Below are 25177 nucleotides of genomic sequence, written 5' to 3' on the forward strand. Positions count from 1 at the left end.
CACACTCAAGCATTCTGGCTTGCAGATAAGATTCTGGGCGTTGTGGCATGAACTGTGAGAGATGATGAACATAGAGGTGGGGAGGAGTGAGAGCAGTTTACTGGCAATCACACACACCCCACCCCCCTTGGGAGTGCTGGAGTGAAGGATGGGCCTTTATCTTAGCCTCATCTCTGCATCATGGATACTCTTTCTGGGGGTCTCACTTACAGCTCATCAGAAGCGCAGACTCAGTAAAATTTAATCAACAGTGTTTGAAATGTTATAGTGTCAAGGAGACTCAGATACATTTTTATCTTCTTTGTGGTGAGTTTTCACAGCACAGGAATGAACAATCTTACTCAGAAGGCTTGAATGTAAAAAAAAAAAGTCAAGGGTGTAATGGAGAAACGATGATAGATAAAGAAAGTATGCCTGTAGATTACAATACAGACAGGAACATCTGTTCAGAATTAGTGAAGCCTCCAACTCAAAGGAATGTAATTGTACATATTCTAAGTAAAGAAGTCATTGTGTTGTTGAGTGCTGCGCGTCCATGTAAAACTAAATTCTTGTGAGTTAAAGTTCTTTCCTGTATCTTAACTTTTAATTTGTAACTTCTCTGAACTGGAAATCTTTTTGTTGTTATGGTTTTGTTTTTCTTTCTCCTGTTGAATCAACCTATCAAAATCAACCCTTAACATTGAATATCCTGATTCTGCTTCTTCAGAACATACAGGCTTCTTTTTCTCATGATTCCACAAATATTATTGATGTATTCAAACCTTTAATAGTGTTCAATTTATTTTATAGTGGGATTCCATACATTGGAAGACCTGTCAATCAATTTTACAGTGACCATAGTCCAGATTGTATTAATTTAATATGATAGCAGGGTTTCCCTTTTCCTTTCATTTTACAAGGGTTTGTGCATGTTTGTGTTTTAGTGACACTTGTTAAAACATCTGCATACTTGGGAGCTATTGAATTTATGAGTCTCAGTGAAAAGTGGCTATGGTAGTGAGATAGTTTCCCCCTGTTAGCATCAGGCAATGATTGACCTGTTTCTAGTCCTGATTGATGTTGTAAAGGTGCAGGCGGTCACTGCACTGCATTGTTTTTGTTTTAATAGAAAAAAATGTATTTACTCTACTCCACCGTGCCTCTTCCCACTCTGTACTCACTGTCAAAGAACCCTGTGATAACAGGTCTCCCCGGTATTGTTGTCAGTATTCCACTCTAACAATTGTTTATCTGAATAAAGCACACATTGAGGAGAAAAGTTAATCTTTTCCTCGAGGGACTGCTCTTTTGGTTCTTTCACCTTTCTCTACGTTTTCAATTTTCGTTTTATGAAGATCTGTTTTTTATGAATTTATTAACGTTCCTGTTTCTCTCTGATCCTGTGTCTCTCTGACTCCTCTTCACCTTCCTACTTCCCTTATTCTGTTACCGAATTCTTTTACAGAATACCCACTTTTACCCACTGTTTTCTTTTATATCTTCCATTCTCTTATATATATATATATATATTTTTTTTTTTTTAGGTTGCAGGATCTCTGGGTAACGTGGAATCTGGTCTGAAACAGCACCTGCAACGGCTGGATGAGATCTTTGCAACAAGGGCGGACTACCTCCAAGCTCTTCGCTTCATGCAACTGATGGTCAACAACGTTATCCGAGAGATGACTGCTCTGCCGGACATCAACCAAGCCAATGTTGACGTGGGAGCCATTGCTGATCAAACAGCCCTCATTGAGTATTACAGGTAGGCACAGTCATAGTTACTGCCCAAATTATTTCACTTTGTCTGTGTGTAGATGAAGTAAACAAGCTGCTCAGAACGTGACTAGAAGGGATTCACACTAGACAGATATGGGATTTTATTGATATAGGGGATATTTATCTCCCCTATGTAATACAGACCGGAAAAGCAATTTTTCCTCTTTGCTAAATAAATGAAAGCTGAAATTGAGCTTATTAACCACTCTGCAGTTTGAGCTCTAATGTGTATTGCTCTCAAAGAATGTTATGCATGGCAGAGTGGCTATTAGACCATAAATGATCTCCTTACCAGCAGACCATTTCTCACATTGATTGCAATTATTATTTTGACAGGTTCTTTCTTTGAGAACTATGTTTGTTTCAAAAGAGAACTGTGAGAAACTATTAAAAGGCCAGCAATGGAATTAAATAAACAGGAGGGAAAAAACCCAATCAACAACAAAGTAGTCCAATGAATAAAATATTCAACATTAATTCAGGAAGGGAATGCTAATTTCTGAGAGGACTCCAAAGGCTGCCGCCCCAAACTGTGAGTGTAATTTTTGACCATTATAACACCAAGTCAAATTCTATGCAATAAAGCCGATTCTTATTTGATAGTTTCTGTAGCTTGTTTTATCTCTGAGCACATAAAACTTCAAACTTCATAGATCTGTTACACTGTGGTTTTATATTTGCAGCCCATTACTGTTATGTAAGACTAATTTGGAATAACTTGCACCAAATACTATCAAATCTAAGCCTTTTCTCTCATATGTTACCAAAATATGCATGTCGCTTACTAGCATAACTGTGTTTAGGAAGATGATTAACAACACAGTTTATTGATGTGTTTGCTTGTTATGAGGCTCATCTTCCTGTGTCTATGTTAAGTTGTGTTAGTCACCTAGCCCCTGGTTATATACAAGATAGGCAGTCTTGGATAATCTCCTTTTAAAGCTCCATATTCAGTCAATTTACCTTGTTTACAAAGGACTTTGGTGTTCTTTTGCATGGGCAGGTTTATTCCAAATCTTTCCTAAATAGTTAATTCAGTTGGACATTACGTGGCTCTCAGGGGCAAAATCCTTTTATTGCTCTGAAACACACTGTTTGCGGCTGGATTAACCTGCTAAAAGGGCTGGGTCTCCTGAGACAAACATATCCTATGAGCCTTCTAGTGACCCGCAACGTCCCTTACCACCTGAAGTGATTAGCAATGCCCATGCTATATGTTGTGCATTCAAAAGTAAAGTGTGCAGTGCACCCAACAAAACCAATAATATAAATGAAAACATTTTAAAAAATCTCCAGGTTGTGTCCTTGTTTAGTTCTTTGAGATGAGACTTCTTTACATTTTGATTGTACTCACATGGTCATGTATTTTAATTTAAACTAGAAATATAAACTAGAATATATACAAATTATGTGGTGAATTATTGGAATGGGTGAGAGAAAGAACTTAAGTAAAGCAAAGGTATAAATCGATTGAAAAAGAGGTACAAAATTTGTTTTGAGACGTACAGAGATGATGAGGGGATGTTGCTTATCTCATGACTATGATACTTGTGGTGAGTGCTATTATTGTTGTTTTTGTTGTTGTTTATAATCACATGAATGTATTTGGATGAATTGAGCATTAGTGAGGGGAAGTATTAATTTCCTCCTGCTGCTTTTTGGACATGGTATTTCTTGGTTTGTTTACTGAGATGTGGTTGCTTATGTATAAGTCTATTGGTTGTTATTATTATTTTTTTTAGTGTTTTTTCAGTTTTTTTAATTCTTGTTTGTTTTTATACATGTTTTGAAGTACATTTTATCAAATCAAATCAAATCAAATGCTGAGGTATGCTTTTTGGCCATGGAAACAGCAGTTTAACTATCTCAATTGAAGAAATGTGGACATCTGTATTTCCATTGCAACTAAACTCAATCTGCTGATAAGGGATATGTGACATGGTTAAACGCTCCTGAATGTGTGGTTAAGTGGAACTAGGGTTCAGATTGTCAACTAGAAATATTCTGTTAATTTATGTGCATGTGAAACTAGAGTTCTGTGCCCCTTGATGATCTGTGCCTATGCACCACTTGCTGTGTGAGTGATGATGGCTGTGGATTTATCTGTATCACATGCCAGCTCATGTAGAAGATCTGGGCTACTGCTGTGTCATCCTTTATGTTTTTATCTTTTAAAGGTGCTTAAAAATGCTAATTACATTCACCTAAAAAAATATGTTCTATTTGACAGGCTTTGTTGATATTTGAAAGTATGTACTGATATGGGGATTCCTTATTTTATACTTTAGAAAACACACCAACACATATTATATTTTTAAATGTGTAAGAAAGTAGTGTGTTAATTGACTCAGGTCACGATCCGCGAGATGTATGAATCATAACCTCAAGTATCTGTCTAGCCAGTTGCCATGTAAACCCAATAGAACAGGAAGAGTAGGTGTGTTCCTGTAAAATAATGGAGAACAAATATATCATACACTGAAATCAAGACCTGATCTGGGGGATTTGACAAAACAAGATTTTTTTTTTTCTGGTTGAGATTTGACCAGATAAATTCCTATATTTTATTCTACACTGGTGATAGCATGTATATTTGATTCCTGTCACGACACAGCATAAATAGTCACTGTGTGTTCCTGGCAGCAGTGTCTCACTGACCTATTCCTATAAGTTTCATACATTCATATTCCCACATGGCTCCACATGGTGTGTTCTTTCTGTCCTGCCACCAGATATTCTTTTGGACTTTCAGTTGCCATTTTGTGCAACCTGACACCAATCTCACGGGTGCTGATTGGATTTCATGCAACCATTGGGCTATGAACAGCCTGTGGCAGGGCGTTATTGATGAACAGAAAATATTACAGCCAACCCAGTGTTATTCGATTCAAAATGACACCATTCTGTTTCCAATTTTATGTCCTCCCTTTCCTATTCTGTTTCTGAAATCATCTCTGCCCCTGTGCTGAGAAAAACACTCCTGCAGTTCTGCTTATGTAGATAAAGTGAAGTCCAGCCTCTTAGTGGTTTTCTCTGTCCATATGCCCTCTTCTTTGTGCAGAGGATTGGCCAGGCTGCAATACCAGTATCAATATAAAGTATTTTCAGAATTTGTCTGTTTGTATGACATCCTGAGGATCAATATTTTTGGTCAGTATTATAAGATTTACAATGCTACTGGGTCTTGTGCAGTTACAAATGAGTCATAAGCATTCTTGCATGTCTAGCTGGCACACACACACACACACACACACACACACACACACACACACACACACACACACACACACACACACACACACACACACACACACACACTTGAAGTCCAGGCCATTTCTGTGAAGGACATTTTCAGAGTTTGAAAAATTAATGTCTATGGATCCGTGGTGTTGAATTATTTAGCTAACAGGCTAAAAAATGACCAGAAACAGATGGGCTCTAACTAGGAGACAAGAATGCTGATATACAGCGCACAGTGATCTCACACATTCAGTCTAAAACATATGTTTGGCCAGCACTTCCTGAGGCTTGCACGTGTGCATCAGGAAGTTAGCTGTCAGCATGTGAAAGTGAGTGATGAGGCTTGTTGTGCTAATGCCTTCTTTTCCTGTGTCGTAGATGGCTGACCTATCTGCTGTTGCTGATTTTGGATCTAATCATCTGCTTGGCCATGTGCTTGGGAATCGCCAAACAATCTCGATGGCTGATTATCACGTAAGTACTATGATTGTGTATGTGGAGGTATTTTCTTCTCATCTTGTTTTGTGCCATTATGGCAGTCCATGTGTACATGTCCACACCGGACACTGCCTGGATTACAGACCACAGACAGTTAGGACACCAGTGAGCCTCTCTGGCACCATAGAGTCCATTAACAGAACAAACGATAGCATTGCATCATCAAAAATCACTGACAATGAAACTGCCCTTTTCCTCCCTATACCCTATATAATTCATCCACATATAGATCATAGTAACCTTGTAACCTTGGCTTAGATTTACTTTCAATCAAACAAACCGATCAGTTGAATTCATATGATGCTCAATGTAGATCAAAGAGGAATTTGATTCAGTAAACTGCGACCAGTAATTTAAACCAACACTGATGTTTGACAGGCAAAGCAGTCCAGACTTCCCGTCCCATTTGCCCAATTTAGTGCAGCCTACATGTCAGTGTTAGGAGATGATGTTCAGGATCACTCTTCACATCCCTCTCTGATAAGACTCACTAATGCCTATTGATCGCCTGAGCAGGATGAGCCTGCTCCCTTAACTAATTATTAAGTGCTCTCTGGATACTTTATTGGTGCTTTCAAGAGGGTCCGAGGAGTGATTTGAGAATCGAAACCCTTTGGAGCCATTTTACATCCATTAGGGGGCAATTCTTCCTCTTTTTACTTAGTTTATCTCTCTCTAATTCTCAGCACTTTCTCTAGTTGCTACCAGTGGTCACTGAGAAAGTGTAGTGAATAGTGTTATTTATATTATGTAACAAAAAGGGCAAATAAAACAAGAAGTCCTAGGCAGTGACCTAAGTTAGGACCCTACTGGCCTGAGGGTAGAAGTTCTTCCTGAGCCTCTCAGTGTTGGCCTGGTGTATCCGGGACCTTCTTCTTGACCGCAGCAGGGAAAAGAGGCTAACCAGGTGGTTGGGATCCTTAATGATTCTGCTGGCTTTATTCTTGCAGCACCTGGTGTAAATATCCTTTTGGCAGGGTAAAGCACTGCCTATTGTATGTACAGCCGAACAAACCATTCTTTTTGTGGCTGTGCAGTCCTGGTCGTTGCTGTTTCTGTACCAGGCATTGATTTCCCCATCAGGACATTCTCAATGGTGCAGGAGTAGAAATTCCTTAGTATTTGAGGGGATACCTGGAATTTCATCAATTGGAATGAAACAGTCTGTGCCTTGCCTTTCTCACCACTGAGTCAGTATGCGGTGCCCAGGTCATGCCCCTCAGTGATGTGGACACCAAGGTACTTGAAGCTGTCCACCCTCTCCACGAGGCCCCCTTGATGTTAAGGTGGGTGTGGTTTCTTCCTTGCGTCTTCCCAAAGTCCACTATCGGCGCGTTTGTCTTGCTGACATTCAGGAGTAAGTTGTTGCCACGACACCAGCAGATCAGGTCCTCTACTTTCTTCAGGTAGGCCTTTTTATTGTTATCTGTGATCAGGCCCACCACAGGTATGTCCTCAGCACACTTGACAAAAGTGCCTACACCGTTGTGTGCGTAAGGTAGTACAGCAGGGGGCTCAACACCTAGCCCTGGGTTGCTCCGGTGTTAAGGATGAGGGTAGAAGAGGTGTGTCCACCTATCCTCACCACCTGGGGTCTGCTGACAGAAGGTCATTGATCTATATGCACAGTGAGATGTCCTTGAGCTTGGAGGAAGACTGAATGGAGCTGTGGTGTTGAATGCGTAACTGTAGTCAATATCTCACATTGCTCCATTTCTTGTCCAGATGAGATAGGGTGGTATGGAGGATGGGCTATGCCATCTTCCCTTGATTGGTTAGGACAGTAGGCAAAATGTAGTGGATCCAGTGTTCTCGATAGTGAGGAGCAGATGTAATCTTTGACCAGATTCATACAGTGTAATCTACAGAGGTGAGTGCCACTGAGCTGTAGCTATTGGTGCAGGTTGGCTTTGTTTTCTTAGGCACAAGAATGATGGTGGACTTCTTGTAGCACATGGGTATGATAGGTTGAATGTTCTTGTGAACACCGATGCTAGTTGGTCAGCACATAGTTTTATGACCCACCCACTGAAACTGTCTAGTCATGTTATTTTCTTGGCCTTTAAACGCTTGAGATTCCAGATTTCTTTATTATTGTAATTTTCCATTGTGCACTTTCATACATAAGAAAACAAACAAAATAGTGTTTCCCTTAAAAGACAACAACAAAGCTTGAAAGCCCTCCTGGCGTCATGTAATGATTGATAAAAAGTTCAGATAATCAGATTTTGCTATTGAAATTCAGCAGAATATACATTACTATGGAGAGAGATGGAAAGTCCCCAGATGTCAAGTAATATTACTTTTAGTTGTGACCTTTTGAGACTTCTACTGAACAATTCTTTGCTTCAACCAAACTTATTTCTGAATAGAATAGATGTTTTATGAGTCTAGAGCTGACAAGTGAATTCATCAAGGAGTCATGAGTTATTTTATTTTTTTTATATCACAGAATAATAAATTGAATTTCAGCCGTATCGTCTAATCTATGATGCACTAGTACAAAGTAAGAGCTGGGCCTCTGTCTTCAGGCAGATGGAAAATAGTTCCCATGCCAAAGTTGAAAAGAATAAATCAAATTAACTGACTAAAAAAAGGCTGACAATGACTGCTACAAAGACAAACTGATTCATCTGCATTGTGTCTTTGCCTGTATCCCCCTGTCATCCCTTTCTCTCTCTCTCTCTCTCTCTCTCTCTCTCTCTCTCTCTCTCTCTCTCTCTCTCTCTCTCTCTCTCTCTCTCTCTCTCTCTCTCTCTCTCTCGTTTGCTGTTTTCCTTCAGGATCATCGCTTTTGTAGTGCTGTCTCTGATCCTGAGCTGGGCCTCACTGGGAGCGGGCACTGCTACAGCTGTGGTGAGAAAACAGTATTTTTTTAAACAAAAATGTATTTGTTTTTGATCACAACCAATCCTCTTGAGACCAGTTGCTCTTGGAACCAATTGACATCTTGGTCAATAGCAGTTGCATTTAACTTCCCACCACATGCAATTCAATTACTTCCTAGGGGTTTTGCTGTCAGTAAGCATGTATTCTAGGGCATCTTTCCTGGTCAAAATGTGTCTGTATCTGTTTGTTTAGTTTCTTTCACATGGCCAGTCATGCAGTGAAGTTGATTACAAGTCCCCAGCCTTTTAGGTTAATCGACCCTTTGCTTCGCTGTTGTAAACAAAGCTGTTTCTAGCATTAATTGCTATCCCTCGATTCTTCAAAATCTATTTTATTCTGCTTAGCTTTATATCTCTTTCAGTCCTCTTGTTTCTGACAGGTTATTCTGCCTTCCTAACTGTATACCATGTGTTCATCACATCTGGGCTTAGTGTATTTAATGGATAATGTATTAGGGACAGTGTCTGGGGTACAAAGAGTAACCCCTTGCTTCCAGCCTTCCTACTTCCCTCTCGTCCACTGTCTCCCTGTCTCCTGCAGAGAGACCTGGTGTCATTCTGTGGATTATCCTACAGGATTTGACATCTGGACAGCTGTGAATCAGTCAAGAGAGACTAAAGTAGAGGGTGGTGGCAGCTGACTGTAACCTGAAATTAAGTACAAGGGTGTGAAATACAGACATCTGCTGTGGTTGTCGATGAATACCAAGCTTCTTTGCCGTTGTAAAGCATGATTACCGATATCTTGAACTGTGCCTGTGGTTTAGCTCAGCTCATTACTATAGAACATGACCGTACATTTAAACTTCTGACCTTTCTGGCCAGCTTATTCAGAATAGTTGTCGCTACCATGCATCTCCCTGTCATTGCCTAGTTATTAATAGAATCAGAATCAGGTTTTTTGCCAAGCACATTTGCACATACAAGGAACCTGCGTCAGTGTTTGGTGTATAACAGTCAAAAATATACACAAAATTAAGTGAAAGTTAAGTGATCATAAACAGAAAGAATTTACAGTAAAAATATGTAAAATATGTTGCTACAGGTTTAAATTTTAAGTAGAAAATAAAGAGATGGATGAAATGTACTAAATATTGACCAAGAGTATGTTACATCAAAGATGTTGCAGATGTGTAAATATACGATTATGGGTATGGTTTTACGTTTATATAACGTGTAATGTCCATTGAATCAGTGGGGGTCCCAGGCCTTGTTGATGAGGCTGGCTGCAGATGGGAAGAAACAGCTTTTGTGGCATGAGGTTTTGGTCTTGACAGACCTCATCCTCTTCTCACAGGGGAGCATTTCAAAAAGTTTATGTCCAGGGTGGGATCAGTCATGATCTTACCTGCTTACCTCAGTGTCCTGGAGGCATGCAGTTCCTGGAGGGACGGCAGATTGCAACCTATAATCTTTTAAGCACAGCCAATGACACGCTGAAGCCTGACCTTGTTGTTGACGGTTGCAGCAGGTTACTAGATGGTGAGAGTGTGAGGATGGACTCAGTGATGGCGGTGTAGAAGTGCACCATCATTGGTCAGGTGCTGGAGGATGTAGTGGAAGGCCATGTCGACTGTGTTGTCTACAGACCTGTTGGCTCTGTAGGCGAACTGCAGTGGGTCCCTCTGCAGGATAAAGAGAGTCTTTGATGTGTTTTGGAAGGAGGTGTTTGTGGGGGGGCTCTGAGCTCAAGTAGAGCTTGAGTGTGGCTGGTTGAGTCAGGGGGGATGTGTTCTCAAAGCAAAGTCATTTAGCTTCTACCACTGCCTTGCTATATCTGTGTTTCACCTCTCTAAACTTATCCCAGTCCTCCACACAGAAGTGGGCAGACAAAGAACACAAGCTTTGGTAATGAAATTTGAATGTGGGGGAGAAAGCAAAACAAGCAAGTGAACTTGCTGCCCCTGTACATCATTACTCCAAACTACGTTGTGCAAAAAACATGGTGCATCTTGAAAGGAAGGTAGAGGATGGTGTTGTCCTAGAAAACGCTCATAAATTTATACATTTTTGATGAGACGCAGCATAAACAAAATGTCCCTGCTAGTATAATGAGGTAGAGATGAAGGGTAACATCCAGCAACAGTGCCGACATGTTGCTGTACAGTTTTTTTTGCTGGAAACAAATGTCATATGATTGCAATTTAGTTTAGGGATGCGTTTATTATCTGAAAGTGAGGTGGGAGAAGTGTCAGTCTTACAATAGAGAGTGCAAGGTTAGATAGATCTGTTTTGTGTTGTGTGCTTGCTTCATGGCTGTAATCCTGCATGTTTTATTTTGTTGCATCCTGTAGAGCATGTTTTCATTATTATTATTGTTATTGATAATTATTTTGTTTTCTCACTGTAAAGTCCTTTGAGCCATGCTTTACAATGCATGTTTTAAGGGATACTTTTGATAGGGGCTGCCATGAAAAGCAGTGGACACAAGACTATATTAGGAATAAATGGCATGAGGCTTTGATGTTTGATTCTGCAACACAGCATATTTCTTGATCTCTTTGAACCTGATCAATTTGAACGTGTAGCTTGTTATTTTCCACAGCTGTGAATGATGCATGCATGTGAAAAATTATTATGTTTAAGTTATTTTATTGTTTATGTGTTTTATTGCTGTAATTTTATGTTCTGCAGAAGACTAAGTGCACACAGAATGTGCAACCTTGACCCCCAATTTTTTATGCTTCCACATTAGCAACTCTCAGTGAATGAATTAAGGAGTATGAACATATTTTGCAGATTTCCTCCATGGTCAGTAAAGCGCAACATGTTCTACATGATCAATAAAGCCTGAGATATGTTGCTGCATACCACAATTTTTTCAGTGTGTTTGCGTATTAATCTGTGTGTATATGGATGTGGATGTGTTAGCCTAAAGTCTGTGCATGCTGTTGTATTGCATATGTCTGTGAGCATTTCATTTCACAGGAATGCTAGCACCGGAGTTGAAGGGTGATACAAATGTTGTAAAACGAATAGTTTATGTTGCTGAGCGGTTGTCAATAACTGTCCAGTGTAAAATCAGTTTTTACTCAGTTGCTGCACAAGAAATTGGATCTAGTTCATGGCTTGAATACATTTTGGTCTTGCATGCTTGCAAGATTACAATGTGTTGTTGTTTTCCTACAGGGCAGCAGTGACTTCTGTGTGTCTCCAGACAAGTTTATTGTTAACCAAACAAAGGATTTCCTCAGTGCAGGTAATTTATCTCTATAAAAAGAATTACACAGATACCAGCTCTCTGTCAGTGAATGTTAAGACACATGGCTAATATCCCTCCCTATCTCTCTCTCTCCCTTTTTCTCTCACCCTCTAGATGTTGCACACTATTATTTGTTCTGCAGTCCGAATCTACCAAACCCCTTCCAACAGGTATTGACAATATGTCAAAAGTATCAGTTATCTGCTTTCACAAGTAGTTGCTTACCGAAACTCACACGCTGGAAAATATATTGCTAATTTAAAATTATGTTTTCCTTGTTAAATGCCAGGCAGCTCGATTATTATTGCGTCCTAATCGGCTGTTCTTAAAACTTACTTAAAGTGATTTGATTTGAAACTGTGATCAAAGAATATTCCTTTTTCATATGTGGTTCTCCAGAAATTTACCCTGTGCATAATCTTTGCCTTGGGGTACTCTCACTAGCAACATTTTTTGTTTATTTATATTTAATTTTGTATAATGCATAAAGGCTGCTACTGTATGTAGTCAACTAATCTTATGTTGATTTATTTTTATATTTTAAGACCTGTCCATCAGTCAACATTTTAACTTCTCACATTTTCCAAATATCCTTATTAATGTATCTTAATGCTTGAGTTGCAGGTGCCTTAATTTTGCTTTTAAAAAATGACCATATAAATGACAAAGATATAACACAACCTTAACCAAAACTGCACAGCATCACAAAACTAGAATTTATCCAGGGCTGCTATTCAGTAACCACTTAATTTCAAGGTCAGCAAACATAGACATATAACTTTATAAAATATAGGAAAAAGCACACAACTCCAGTTGTCTTTCATCATGTTTCTTAATCAAAATTAATTACTGGATCTGTAAAGGCTTTGAGAGAAATGTTTGCAAGAGCAATTTGACCGGGTGTGGTAGTACAACCGTGAAGGACGGTGTTCTTGTTTGTGTGGTGCTGACTTGTAAACATATTGAAGAGCAAAAGGACGTAGTCTAACAACTTCCATGATCAACTAATCTATGACTGAGCCCAGTATATGAAGTTCTAGAGGATAGAGTGTACAGTTAATGCCCACTTACAGATGAGGAGGCTTTCTTTCTTGAGGAATGCTCCAGTTTCCCAACGCACACAGTTCAGCACTTGCATGGCATAATTTAACAGAAAATATGCTAGTTTTGATCCTACTGCTGTGACACTTTTTATGAGCAGTGCTATATGTGTGTGGCATGTATCGAGCAAATTCATGGAGTCTAAATCCATGACCAATTATTATTAAAACCCACATGCTTAGTTATTGTCACAGTATCCATTTAGAGATTAAAACGATGCTTGTTAAGTAGGTAAAGATTATCTTTTCTCTGATGGCCTAGTTGATAAAAATATTTCTCTTTTGTTTGTGCTTGAGATTGGGTGGTGATATTGGGAGGAGGGATAGTGGTTGGTGGGTGAGATGGTTGGATGTAAAGGATAATCTGGGCCTATCTGTCTGGAAAGAAATGTCTCCCCTGTTAAGCGCATTATAGCCTTACTTAACACCAAATTACTTGTTGACACGCTGCTCTTAAACAAAGCTTCCCTTAATATAATCCTCTCATTGTTTGTGGTGGATGTCTCTTCGTGTGATGTTGGTTGGGTGATTATATTTTCACAGTCTTTGACAGTATGCCAGCGTTCTGTGACCACCATGCAAATCCAGATCCAGGGCTTGATGCAATTCTCAGTGCCCCTCTTTCCCACTGCTGAGGTAAGTGGCTGGCTGACAGACTATTACACCAGACTGTAGAAAGGTGTGTATCATTCTCTTCCCTTTTATACCTTGTTATACAGAGAGACCTTTTGGGGATCCAGCGACTGTTGAACTCCACTGAGTTCAGTCTACACCAGCTAACAGCCTTGCTCGACTGCCGCGGGCTACATAAGGTCAGATTCCAAACAGGACACATTTTTAATAAGGCTGCTTTGTAGTATTCATGGTGCTTTTAGCCCAAAACCATCTTCATTGATTCTCAACCTTATCTCTATGTACTTCTCTGTCATGTGTGATGTATGTGTATATACACCACTGCAACTGTCAGTGCACTCCCAATCTGCTAGACAGACTTTATTCACCACCCCCAGTTTTTCTGTGTTTAAAGTTTAACTTTACTTTTTCAGGTTTCAGATTTGCCAGAGGTTTATCTTGTAAAGGTTTTAGACTAAACATAATTCAGCCTTACATGAATAAATTGGGGTCACCGTAAGCTAAAATAGCTTTCGTGGGTCATGTAAATGTTTTTTAGGTCAGGTTTAACCATCTACTAGTTATGATTAGCCTTAGGAAAGCCCCCAGGAAATGTTTGTAACCCAATTGTGCATTTCTGGAAGTGACGTAAACCAAATAAGAGTGAGTCAGAATATTACAGCTGCTTATTGTCTGTAAACTCCAATCATCAGTTTTTAACTTTAGTTTATGGATTATATTGTCAAACTATTGCAGAACCAGAAGATGAACACATAATAATTTGCTATTCTATCTAAAAACAGGACTATTGCTTGTGAAAGGTCATATTTGTTACTGTACACTGGCAATAACTGACTGTATTATACTGTATATCTCTGTGTGTCTGTAGGATTACCTGGATGCCTTAATGGGTGTGTGCTATGATGGGGTGGAAGGGCTTCTCTACCTCTCTTTGTTTTCTATGCTTGCTGCCTGCGCACTCTCTGCCATGCTGTGCGCAATTTTCCGAGTGTGGACACTAATGAGCAGCAGGTCAGCACCAAGCAACCTCTTTATCCCATTATATACTGCCCAAAAAGCTCTCCTGCATAGTGTTAACCGATGCACTCTCTCTGTTTCTGGCCTTGTCTGCATGTATGTTTGTGTGCGGGTATACAACTTTCATCCAGGGATAAAGAGTATGATGACATAGATGAAGAGGACCCGTTTAATCCCCAGGCGCGACGGATGTCCTACAACCCTAGAAGGTCCAACATCCACAGTTTCTGTAGCTATACCAGCAGCCTTGGCAGCCAGGCCAGCCTTCATCCACCACCACAATCTGCTTCTAATGTCATGCCACCTCCAGAATACATGTAAGATGAATAAATGATGACAGTATATTAGTATATGTGTGTTAAACCTCTCACTACCTTTCTTTCCCACTCTGTGATAGGAATCAGTCCATGCTGTTTGGAGGGAGCCCTCGATATGAGAACGTACCACTGATAGGGAGAGGATCCCCACCTCCCTCGGTGCGTTGGCCCTATGAGGCTCTAGTGTCCCTAGTGTGACGGCGATGAGGGCACTGATGACCTCAGCACTGCTAAAACACTAACAGGAAGCATTTGTATCAGCAAAATAAACACAGCAATGCATGTACACAGTGCACAACCTCACACTGTCACCACCTAGTGAGGGGCTTTGCAAGTGATGGAAGACTGCTCTCTGCTGGTCATTGACTGAAGTGCATTCATCTATATTCGAGTGCCATTTGTATTCATGCAGACACACTTACTTTAAGCTCCAAGCATATGCTCATATCCTTTTCAGCATGGCCTTGGATTGTATTTCTGGATCTTGCAAATTAATGGTTATGGCTAATTCATACATCTACGTATGTGTAGAATAACCATGGGTTAGTGTTTGATAACGATTGTGCCGCTGCCTGCTAATGCTCTCCCCAGGTGTCTAGTTTTAATGGTGGAGTTCAGCTCATATTCTATAAGCGTGTGGTGTGTCTTAAGAGCTGGAGCTAAATAATAGATAATACTGGTAAATCCACAGTTAAAGTTTCTTTTAAGCAAAGTTTCTTTTCTATTAAGTTTTCTGTTTACCTAAACTACTTTTAAGGTCGAGGGACATAATTTGGACCACTGTTTACCATTTTAGATTTGCCTCTACATATGTATTATGTACAGTATGTGGTTTTTGTTTGCTTGACAAATATGCGTAAATCGATTAAAAAAAGTATTTGCAGTTAATTAGTAACATCACAGTGTATGGATCTACTGAGAGAGCTATATAATTTATGCTTTGCTTTTGTCTTTGTTATTGTTTTCGTTAAGCTGGTTTTGTTGCATTCTGTTTCTTGTGGCTTTCATGTGAGCAGTTGCACAGTATAGCACCGCAGAATATTAACCGGTGCTTTGTAACTAACCTTTTTTCTTTTTTTCATTCTTCAACTTTTAAAAACCGTAAGTTTTTTGTTGTCCAACTACTTTTTCATTTGTTTGATTTCACTTTCATTCCCCTCTCTGAGACACACTGTGGACTTATTTAATATAGCTTGCCAAAATTACTTGACCCTACTGTACAGCCTAAAGCCAAAATACATCCGAAAAGCTCTGTACTCAGCCTTGGCTGCTGTAATACAACAGTGTTACCTTTGACCTTCTGGCACTGTTGTGTCCACAGAGTGTTTCATGTGGGTGTAACTCTCTTCTGTGACCCTTGACTTATGCCCTCTGTCTGCTTTTTACCTGCACTTTAACTACCTGAACTGCTCCCACAACCTACTAATTAAAGGACAAAATTACAAGAATATAGATCAAATCACACCATTTTTTATGCCACTTGAAGATGATGTTTTAAGCTGTTATGTAAATACAAATTTTTTAAAGTGTGTTTTTCAACCATTTTTTCTTTGCAGTATACGCCCAGTATGAGGACTGCCTATCTATCTATGACTGATGCCCAGATCAGACACTTTGGGTCTGACTTCCAGGTGTAGCCTGCTACATACTGAATCATTTTCAGAAAAGCAATGTCTGAGACTCTGGGTTCTTACCAAGAAGGCTGTCTTCATGGCATAATCCTGTTTACAGGCGCTGCAGTATGCCGTTTCAGTCTTCTTCATCAGGATAGCAGGCCATATGAGGCAATTACCTCAGTAACACACCAATACAGTGCTCTCAAAGCATGCAGTATGCATGTAGTTTTGCAAAGAGAGGCCCTTTAGACGTTGATCTAAGACTGTTGTTTATGTCATGATGTATGGCCCCATACATCATTATCTGCTCCAATATAAGCATTTATGTGAGCCAAATCAGGAGCCTTTTAACAGATTGGATCAGAAATGTTTTGTATTTTTCCCCTTTATTCCTCTATCCTGGTGGTCTGCATGGATATGGATATGATCATCAACAGGGTCAGTACTTTGATGTTAAGTGCGGTGGCTGAGTATGACTAATACAACCTACTTCCATCATGGTATTTTGATTTTTGCAATATCCCTATGCCTTGGAGGTATTTTTTATTTCTTAATACTTTAGGCCTTCATGGTGCCATATGAAATAAAACATCATAATCTTAAACATCATAATTGGACAAAATAATGGATTATTGTAAACAGGTCATTGACAGATGATATAGTTTTTTTGTTGTGATGCCAAAGATGATAAATTAATTTTATTTTTTCTGTTTCTAGATCTTTTTAACTGTCACAGGTTTTAAGCATCTTTGTTGTAATACATGTGTTGCATTGTATGACCTGCTTATCAGGGATGAGTCAAATAGTCATAGTTGAGGGGATGATTGTCTTGATACATTTGGAGACTGTATATCAGCTGCATGTGGAATACTACCCTGGACTGAATAAGCATAACAGATTGGATTTGAATTCACATCGATGGTTTATAACTGTGCCGTGACACAACCACAACAACAATAACCATTAAGACAGAACTGTCTTTTTTTGTTTTGTTTGTTTACTGTATTGTACTAGTATTCCACTCTGAAATAATTAATAGCATAGACAACCCAGTGCCATTAGATACTATCAGTTGATAAAACATGAACAGAATAAGCAGAAGTTAGTAGTGTGTTTGCATCGATCCACAGTATCCTGTGGATGGGAAATTGTAATCTTGGGTGTTGCTGTTCTCTATGTTGGATGATGTATTAAACTGATCTGATGTTTGACCATAAAATGTTGTATTCCAGCACATGTGTTATTTTGCCATTATTATCTACTATAACAGCCCATAGGCCAGACTGTGTCTTGAATAGTTCACAGAATGAACTTATCATTCCTACTTGTATGTAGCGCATGCCAGCCATCTTTAATGCACAGTTATTTAAACTAATCAATTTTAGAAAGTATTGTGTCTACACAATTAGATAACTAAAATGGTCCTGTCCTGTTGAATCTGTGGTCACCATGTACATGTGACTTATTGTGATAGGAGAGTTCTGGGCAAAGACAAAACAATGCTAAACTTCATTAAAAGCTGTGACACCTGTAATTTTAACTGATTAACAGCCTTCTGTCTTCTCTATTTGCTCAGATCTTTTTGCAGTGTCATGATCACTATCCAGTGGTAATTGCATATTCCAGATTGACTGCAGATTTGGGAGATGTCCATTTTACACACCCCATCAATTATAGTGATGTCAGGGTGCAAATATCATGTTGGTTCTTTCCAATATCAGGTTGTTTGGAAGCTTGTCAATAATAAATCATTTCTGCTGGTATAGTCCTGTTAAACTGACATTTTTCTGAGTTTATTATGATCGTCTTATCTAAAATCGTAGTGCGTTGCAGGCTACTAGGCCATCAAGCCTGGAGGTCAGGTCGGGGATCAAACAAGGACAAACAATTTATAAATGACAACACATCCCAATAATGATTTGTTTAAAATAAATCTGTATAACTGAACAAAACCTGAGGGTGGCTATTCTCAATATACACAAAGTCTAATAATTGCAATTACAGTAAGTACAAACACTTTGGATAATGAAATACCCTCACAACTACTATCTAATTCCAGTCCCACCTGTTTATTTTTTTTACACACGTTCTCGTGTTAGCTATTCTCAATAGCACCACAAGCTGATGTGGTTGTAATATTATATAGGAATTAATCAGTATAACTTCAAAAGCAGATCATTTTAACCTACATTATTTCAAATCAATGACTATTGTAATGCACACCTCAGAATGTGAGTCTTGCTGCTCAAGACTTAAAAGAGCCATTTTTGTCTAGGACTAGACATTAGTGTGAAATCACCCCTTAGAGTAAACTTGTCTGAGAAGATGAGAAAAAATTCCATCAAAAGTCTGACTAAAACTGAAAGTAAAGCAAAGCAAAGCAAAGCCTGTAGAAGTTTAAATAAATCACTTTCCATCGCTTAACATTTGAGTGTTTATTAATTCAGATCAGTGGTGCCGGTGACTCAAAGAACTGGGGAGGACAGGAGGAAAACCCACAGTGTCATGCTATTTTACACTAGTTGGCTCCTTATCTCTACTTACTGTTCAAGTTACATTATGTTCAAACGCAGGCAGATGCTCAAAGTTAAGCACATAGAAAATTATTTTACACCATACACCAACATAATTTATAGTATAACCTGATGAATTATAGCAACCCATATTAAAACAGAATTTAACATGGAATCTATATCATAGTCACGTACCTGATGAAATCTTGGTGGGTGGGGTGTCAAAAACAAAAATCTTTAAAGCTGCATCTTTAAAGAAGTTTAGCATATATACATATTGTTTTCTAAACAAAGAAGCACTCATTTTAGCTCTGGAGTGGTTCAGAGTTAATTCAAAAAAGTTCTCATCAAAAACAGACAACATATCACATGGTTTACATGTGTCTATGTATTTTCTTAGTAGTTATTCTTAGTGTTATTGTAGCTACTTTTATTATTTAAAAAGTCTTAGTTCTAGTTATCTAAGCAATTATTACTCAATATAACCTACAGCTCATCTTAAAAACTAATAAGAATGAAGAAATTATTTCATGGAGATTAAGTAATTTAGTAAAAAGGGAAAAATAGCCAAGGAAATCTGGACTATCGCTTTACTGCATACAGTACAGCGATTTGTCATTGGACCAATGAGATTTTAATATTGTGTTCTGGTTGTTGACTGACAAGGTTGGGAGGGTTACTTTGGAAATGTAATTTCCAAATAGTTTTCAACTATTGGGGTAAGTGTACCCATTAATTCCACCAAAATTTAAGTTCAGGTGTTTTTCGTGGATAATGACATGATTTATAAGGGACATCATTTCTTATAAAGCAAGATTTATCCCTCATTTGAAAATGTATTCATTAGTTCATTTAGATACAAAATTCATAACAGATATTTTATGAAAAAAGTCAAAAGTCTGGCATGGGCTTAATTGGTACTGTGACACCATGTGTCGATGTGTGTCCAAATATGCCCGCATCATGATTTATTTACAAAATATAAAATAAAAAAAAGATTTCAAAGAATTAAAAACAGCAATATATGTATTCAGTACAGTAACATGTTAAATATAAAAAAAAAAAAAAATAGGAAAAAAAAACACTCCTGAGCAAAAGGTCTGACTTCAGATGTAACCTCCTTTGTAACCATTAACGTTTTCATAGGTAACTGTAATTTAATTACACTTTTTTTCAGTAACTGTAACGGTTTAGAGTTACATTTGGTAATTTAATGACTTAACACCGTTACATGTAACTAGTTACTCCCCGACACTGTTGATTGATTAGGGAGGACGTCCTCCTTTGGAAATTTCGCTGAGGAGACTCCTCTGATTGCATGCAGAGCAAAAAGGCCAATGACATATGCATTGAAGTGTCCTGCCTCACTTGCCGTAGAAAAGACGGAAAAACTGTGGACATGGTTGAAGTTAGCCTGCTAGCCGTTTTAGGCTGTTTATTTTTATGGCAAAATGTTCAGTGAGAAGTGATATTTTATCTGCTGATGAAGGAGAATGTGGCGGGGATGTGGCTAAATAATGGGAAACGTTTTTGGGAGAAAGAGTCAACCTTCTCGTGTAACGGAACAAGACAAAGCCATTTTGGTGAGCTGAAAGCGGTGCAGGCAGCAGATTAGTCCCGTTACATGAACACAAGGCTAGTGCTAGCAGCCTGCAATATGGATTAGTGCTCGCCGATGTGTTTACCATTGGATAACGCTGCAATTAATCGACAAAAATGATTGGAACGAGCAAAAATGTTCCCCAGTATCTATCTGTCTCGACAGCAGTTATACAATCTAATACTGAGTGAACCAACACAAATGCCTTCAGCCTTGTAATGCATTGTAAAACAATTATTAAATGAATATGACCACATCTTTTAATTTTTTTTTATCTGTAGGCTACTGATTCAGCTCCGATCATTATGAGGTGTGTTTGTTATCGGTTTGCATTATGCAGAGAGATAATAACACTGTAGCCTATAGTCTAAGGATTTCTTGTTTCTGTTCTCTTTCCTTTTCTTTTTTTTTTTTTTTTTACATTCAACGTGCTCTGTAGTATCTTGCAAACTAGTCAGCTATTTATTTTTAAGTTACTTTACGTGTCACATGTTGTCATTTTGGATGGGGGCGTTGTCATCCTGGAAGAGACCACTCCCATCAGGATAGAAATGTTTCATCATAGGATAAAAGTAATTAATCAGACTGACTTTGTATTGAGTTGCAGTGACCCTTCCCTCTAAGGCAGGGTAGTCAAACTCATTTTCATTCAAGGGCCACATACAGCCCGATTTGATCTCATGTGGGCCGGACTTTTAAAAAGATGGAAGGAAGGAAGAAAGGAAAAGAAGACACGAAAAAAAGAGGGGAAGAAGGGAGGGAGAAAGGAAAGAAGAAAGGGAGTAAGGACAGATGGAAGAAGGGGAAAGAAGGAAGGCAGGAAGGAAAGATAGAAGAAAGGGAGGGAAAAAGGAAAGAAGAAAGGGGGACAGATGGAAAGAAGAAAGGAAAGAGAGATGGAGGGAAGGAAGAAAGGAAGGAAATAAGACATGAAGGAAAGTGGGCCGGATCGGACCCCTCGGCGGGCCAGTTCTGGCCCACAGGCCTCATGTTTGATACCCCTGCTCTAAGGGAAGTGCCCCCCCCCCCCCCCCCCCCCCGATGTGCTAGACAGCGCTCTCCACCACCATCATCAAAACACCAAATGCGCTACTGTCTTTTGGGGGAATGATGTTGAGAGACTTGTAGAAACAATGCCAAGCTGTAGTAAACTATTCTGTTGGCACATGGTGGCCCAACACCTTACTGAGACACTTTGTTGTAAATTCCTTTTATTTTTCACCTGCCTGTATGTCTGACCTCTTGCTTCCTCTCTTAGCAATTGAAACAGCAGAGAGATAAACTGAAGCAGTACCAAAAGAGAATCACCCTACAGCTGGAGAAAGAGCGACTTCTGGCAAAGCAGTTGATAAAAGATGGCAGAAAAGAGTAAGTATTAAAATACTTCTAGATTTTTTCAATGTAGATAAGATATGAATTGATATGTATTTTTTTTATTGCAGAAAGGCTCTGTTGCTTCTTAAGAAGAAGAGATATCAGGATCAGCTACTAGACAAGACAGAAAATCAGATTTCTAATCTGGAGCACATGGTAGGAGTTCCTGAGGTTACTCTATTCAATTCCATTGTCTTTAAAGAATACTACCATGGTGTTCTGTGTCTTCTGAAGCAAAGATGGAGTACTTTTTAGTTTAGTTCAACATATTCATTTAACACCAACCTCTCTAATAACTTAGGGAAAAAAGGCAAAAGCCACTAAGCCATAGATCAGGGCTACATCAGATTCATACTTTTAAAAACAATTGTTTAATAAGAAGGATTCCATGTGAATATTAAAATAAGAAACAAACATTTCCAAAGGCGTCTCATTCATTCCATCATCTGACGTGGAAGGAAAGCGCTAGTGTAATTTATGATCTCCTCCCGTTTTGTGCCATAATCTCCCTTTTTGCTATAATTCAATCAAACAGATTTTCTACTAAATCCAACTGAAATCTGAGCTGTAAAAAAATATGTAGAAAATGATGAATGTGTTGCTCTGTTGCCATTCTTGACTGTTAATTCACAGTGGATTGCTGTCTCAGAGTCAACGTTGTAAGAACTTATTGGTGTTGAATTGTAGCATAATTAACCACTGTAAAGTCACTTTTGTTCGGGAACATAAAAACAGCATATTGCTTTGACCATCTATAAAAGTTTGCAACTTAATTGTTTTTGTGAGTGTGTTAATCATGTCTTCAGGTTTGCAATTTGAATTTTTCACATGGTAATATCTGTCCACAGGTGCAGGATATTGAATTCATGCAAATTGAGATGAAAGTCATCGAGGGGCTTAAGGTTGGCAATGATTGTCTGAAGAGTATGCATGAGGTAGATATTCTCTTATGTTCTTTTTTCTGGTCTTTTGTGTTTATTATACGACTTTAACATCCCCGTTAAAGGCATAATAATATCCTCTTAAGCTTTTGATATGAGTGTATACTGTTACAATGTCAGAGTTTCCACTGATAAGAACACCTTCTTTAATATCCTTGGGTGAGGATTGAGCAGTAGCACAGAGAGCTTGTGGTTTGTGTTAGCATAGCTGGTACACATTGTTTGAAGATTAAAGGATTAAGAAGCAAAGCCTTGACTATAGCGGTGTGACTGCTGCACATCCTTGGATACAGTGTACAGATCTTGCCCAGGAAAATTCACAAGCCAGTCAGAATATGTAGAAAACACTTGTCTTCCAAAACACTTTTCTTCTGTAACATGGGCTTCTTTCCCTTGTTTGTGACAGATCATGTCAGTAGAAGATGTGGAGAGAATCCTGGATGAGACCCAGGAATCAATTGAATATCAAAGGGTAAATTATTGCTGCAGTTATTTCTTCTTTTGCCATTAAATGTTTATTAAAACCAGTATTGCGCACAACAAAGTCATTAAACTTTTATGAAAGTTAATCACCAAAAACTAATTCAAATCTTCTGCTCTTGCAGCAAATAGATGAATTGCTGGCTGGATCCCTGACGCAGGAGGATGACGATGCTGTTTTAGCAGAGCTGGAAGCTATCACTCAGGTGGGTGTTAAGATGCATGTTTAACCTTTATTAATGCAGAGGATGTTTGCTCAGAGTGCATGCTTGTTTCCTGTAACACACCACTTTATGTTTAGTTACACACACTGAGGCCTGGTGTAAACACAGGCTTTAGCTGTTGGCCACTTAATGCTTCCATTGGACAGTGCTGTGGTTAAAGCTGTTAGTTGAGTCAAGTGGGAACTTCATAACAAAACTGCATGGTGATTTTCTGACCTTAGATTTGTACTCTATTTGTTTCCCGGGGAGGGAAATAATTACAGCAGAGTTAGAACATTTTTAAAGAAAGCCACAGTGTCTTTTATGTAATAATAAGCTATAATTTGATTGATTCATAATAATTAAAACTTCCACACATTTATTTTTCTAATTATTATTCCAAATGACACACACTCCAAAGCCTGCCAAACTACATAAATGACTGTGTTTCATTTTTGATAGGAGACACTGATACTAAGATCCAATTTAACCAATAAAACACATAGATTGTATTGCACTGAAAATTGCATTAGAAAAAAATATCAGAATATCTATTAGGGCAATAAAGGGGAAAAGCGACACAGGTTCCTTTGAAACAACTCTAAATGTTTTCAAAGTTCACATGCAGATTAAGTTGCTCGCTCAAACAGACATTGAATCTAGTTATTCTGCTCTGTAGCGTGTGTTGTCTCTTTCTGCTCTACAGGGAGAAGATGTAGCACTACCAGAGGTCCCAAGTGATCCGATACCAGAGGTCCCAGAGGCAGCTAAAGCTGAGCCAGGTATTGGTGGTTTTATTTCACACTGTGAAGCATTGCTTACATACTTGATATATTTGTATTTGATGCCAGATTGGTTGTATTTCTTTCTTATCATCCTTTGTGTTGTAGAGAGGAGAGAAGCGAGGAACAAGCCAGACAAAGAGATGCTGGCGGCCTAACAGACTCGATCTTTGGTTAATATTCAGTGTTTTCCTCCCATTAGAATAAGCTCTCTATGTCCTGATGGGGATTGTTAATTTAAGTATTTCATCCTTTGTTGTTAGTGGTTACTTGCAGATTGCATTTGGGTTTGCTGCTCCTCTCAAATAACTGCATAAAGGAAGTGAAATGTTTTATTCCTCTGTGTCTGACTGCATTAAAATTAATGTCACATTGTAACTGTGCTGGTTATGGCATAACTGAAATAACAGGACTCATTTTTAGATGTTTTACACATAAAATTCAGTTGTTTCTACGCATTAAATTGAGCTGTGGCAACAATATGTGTTCTTGACTTTCCTTACACAAACTGATTTATCTTCTTTTTTTCAGACTTTTTTTTACAAAATACATTATAATAAAGATTCTGTGGCTCTGCTGTCATTGAATCGGATACTATTGTATTCTTTTCAGATTGTGTAAAACGCTTTCCCCAGAAGGGGGCACTCCTTGCTAGTATTTTGACTGATCTACATAGAAAACAGGTGTCTTCATAGGTATCCCATCACTGAAGTGTGTATAGTTATTGACAGAATGTAGAAAGCTCATGTTGCTGATATGTGGGATATGTTTAGACAAAGAAAGCCAATATAGTATTTACAATCCTTCACTAAGTGGGCACACTAATTAGCATGTGCAATGAAGCTAACACAAATTACCCATTGTGAGAAAAACATCACTTTTGGTGTTACCGAAAACAGCCAGAGTAAGACTTAGCTTATGGCCTTACATGATGCAATTATACATATTGTTTGTTTATTTATTTATTTATTTAAACAGAAAGAAGACAAACTTCATGGCAACAATGTGCCAC

At 38.6% G+C, this 25177-nt stretch overlaps 2 protein-coding genes across 2 annotated transcripts in view; both read left to right on the forward strand.

Moving 5' to 3' along the window:
• ttyh2l (tweety homolog 2, like) overlaps positions 1-16510 on the forward strand; it is a 29125-nt gene extending 12615 nt beyond the window's left edge. Inside the window, exons 4-14 of the mRNA XM_062439052.1 lie at positions 1527-1747; positions 5380-5475; positions 8283-8355; positions 11517-11586; positions 11704-11759; positions 13233-13325; positions 13409-13501; positions 14191-14333; positions 14471-14656; positions 14737-14815; positions 16213-16510. Of these exons, the coding sequence (XP_062295036.1) occupies positions 1527-1747; positions 5380-5475; positions 8283-8355; positions 11517-11586; positions 11704-11759; positions 13233-13325; positions 13409-13501; positions 14191-14333; positions 14471-14656; positions 14737-14815; positions 16213-16293 (1191 nt within the window). The 3' untranslated portion in view covers positions 16294-16510. The remainder of the gene's footprint in view (positions 1-1526; positions 1748-5379; positions 5476-8282; positions 8356-11516; positions 11587-11703; positions 11760-13232; positions 13326-13408; positions 13502-14190; positions 14334-14470; positions 14657-14736; positions 14816-16212) is intronic.
• A 3660-nt stretch (positions 16511-20170) lies between these two features.
• Positions 20171-24633, forward strand: LOC133999716 (charged multivesicular body protein 6-like). The gene is made up of 8 exons (XM_062438988.1): positions 20171-20368; positions 21644-21753; positions 21828-21915; positions 22608-22694; positions 23107-23172; positions 23306-23386; positions 24090-24165; positions 24274-24633. The coding sequence occupies exons 1-8, from the start codon at positions 20303-20305 to the stop codon at positions 24321-24323; spliced, it is 624 nt and encodes a 207-aa protein (XP_062294972.1). The 5' UTR covers positions 20171-20302; the 3' UTR covers positions 24324-24633.
• Positions 24634-25177: the final 544 nt, after the last annotated feature.

The sequence above is a fragment of the Scomber scombrus genome, chromosome 18, assembly GCF_963691925.1.
Source record: "Scomber scombrus chromosome 18, fScoSco1.1, whole genome shotgun sequence".
In the NCBI taxonomy this organism is placed as follows: domain Eukaryota; kingdom Metazoa; phylum Chordata; class Actinopteri; order Scombriformes; family Scombridae; genus Scomber; species Scomber scombrus.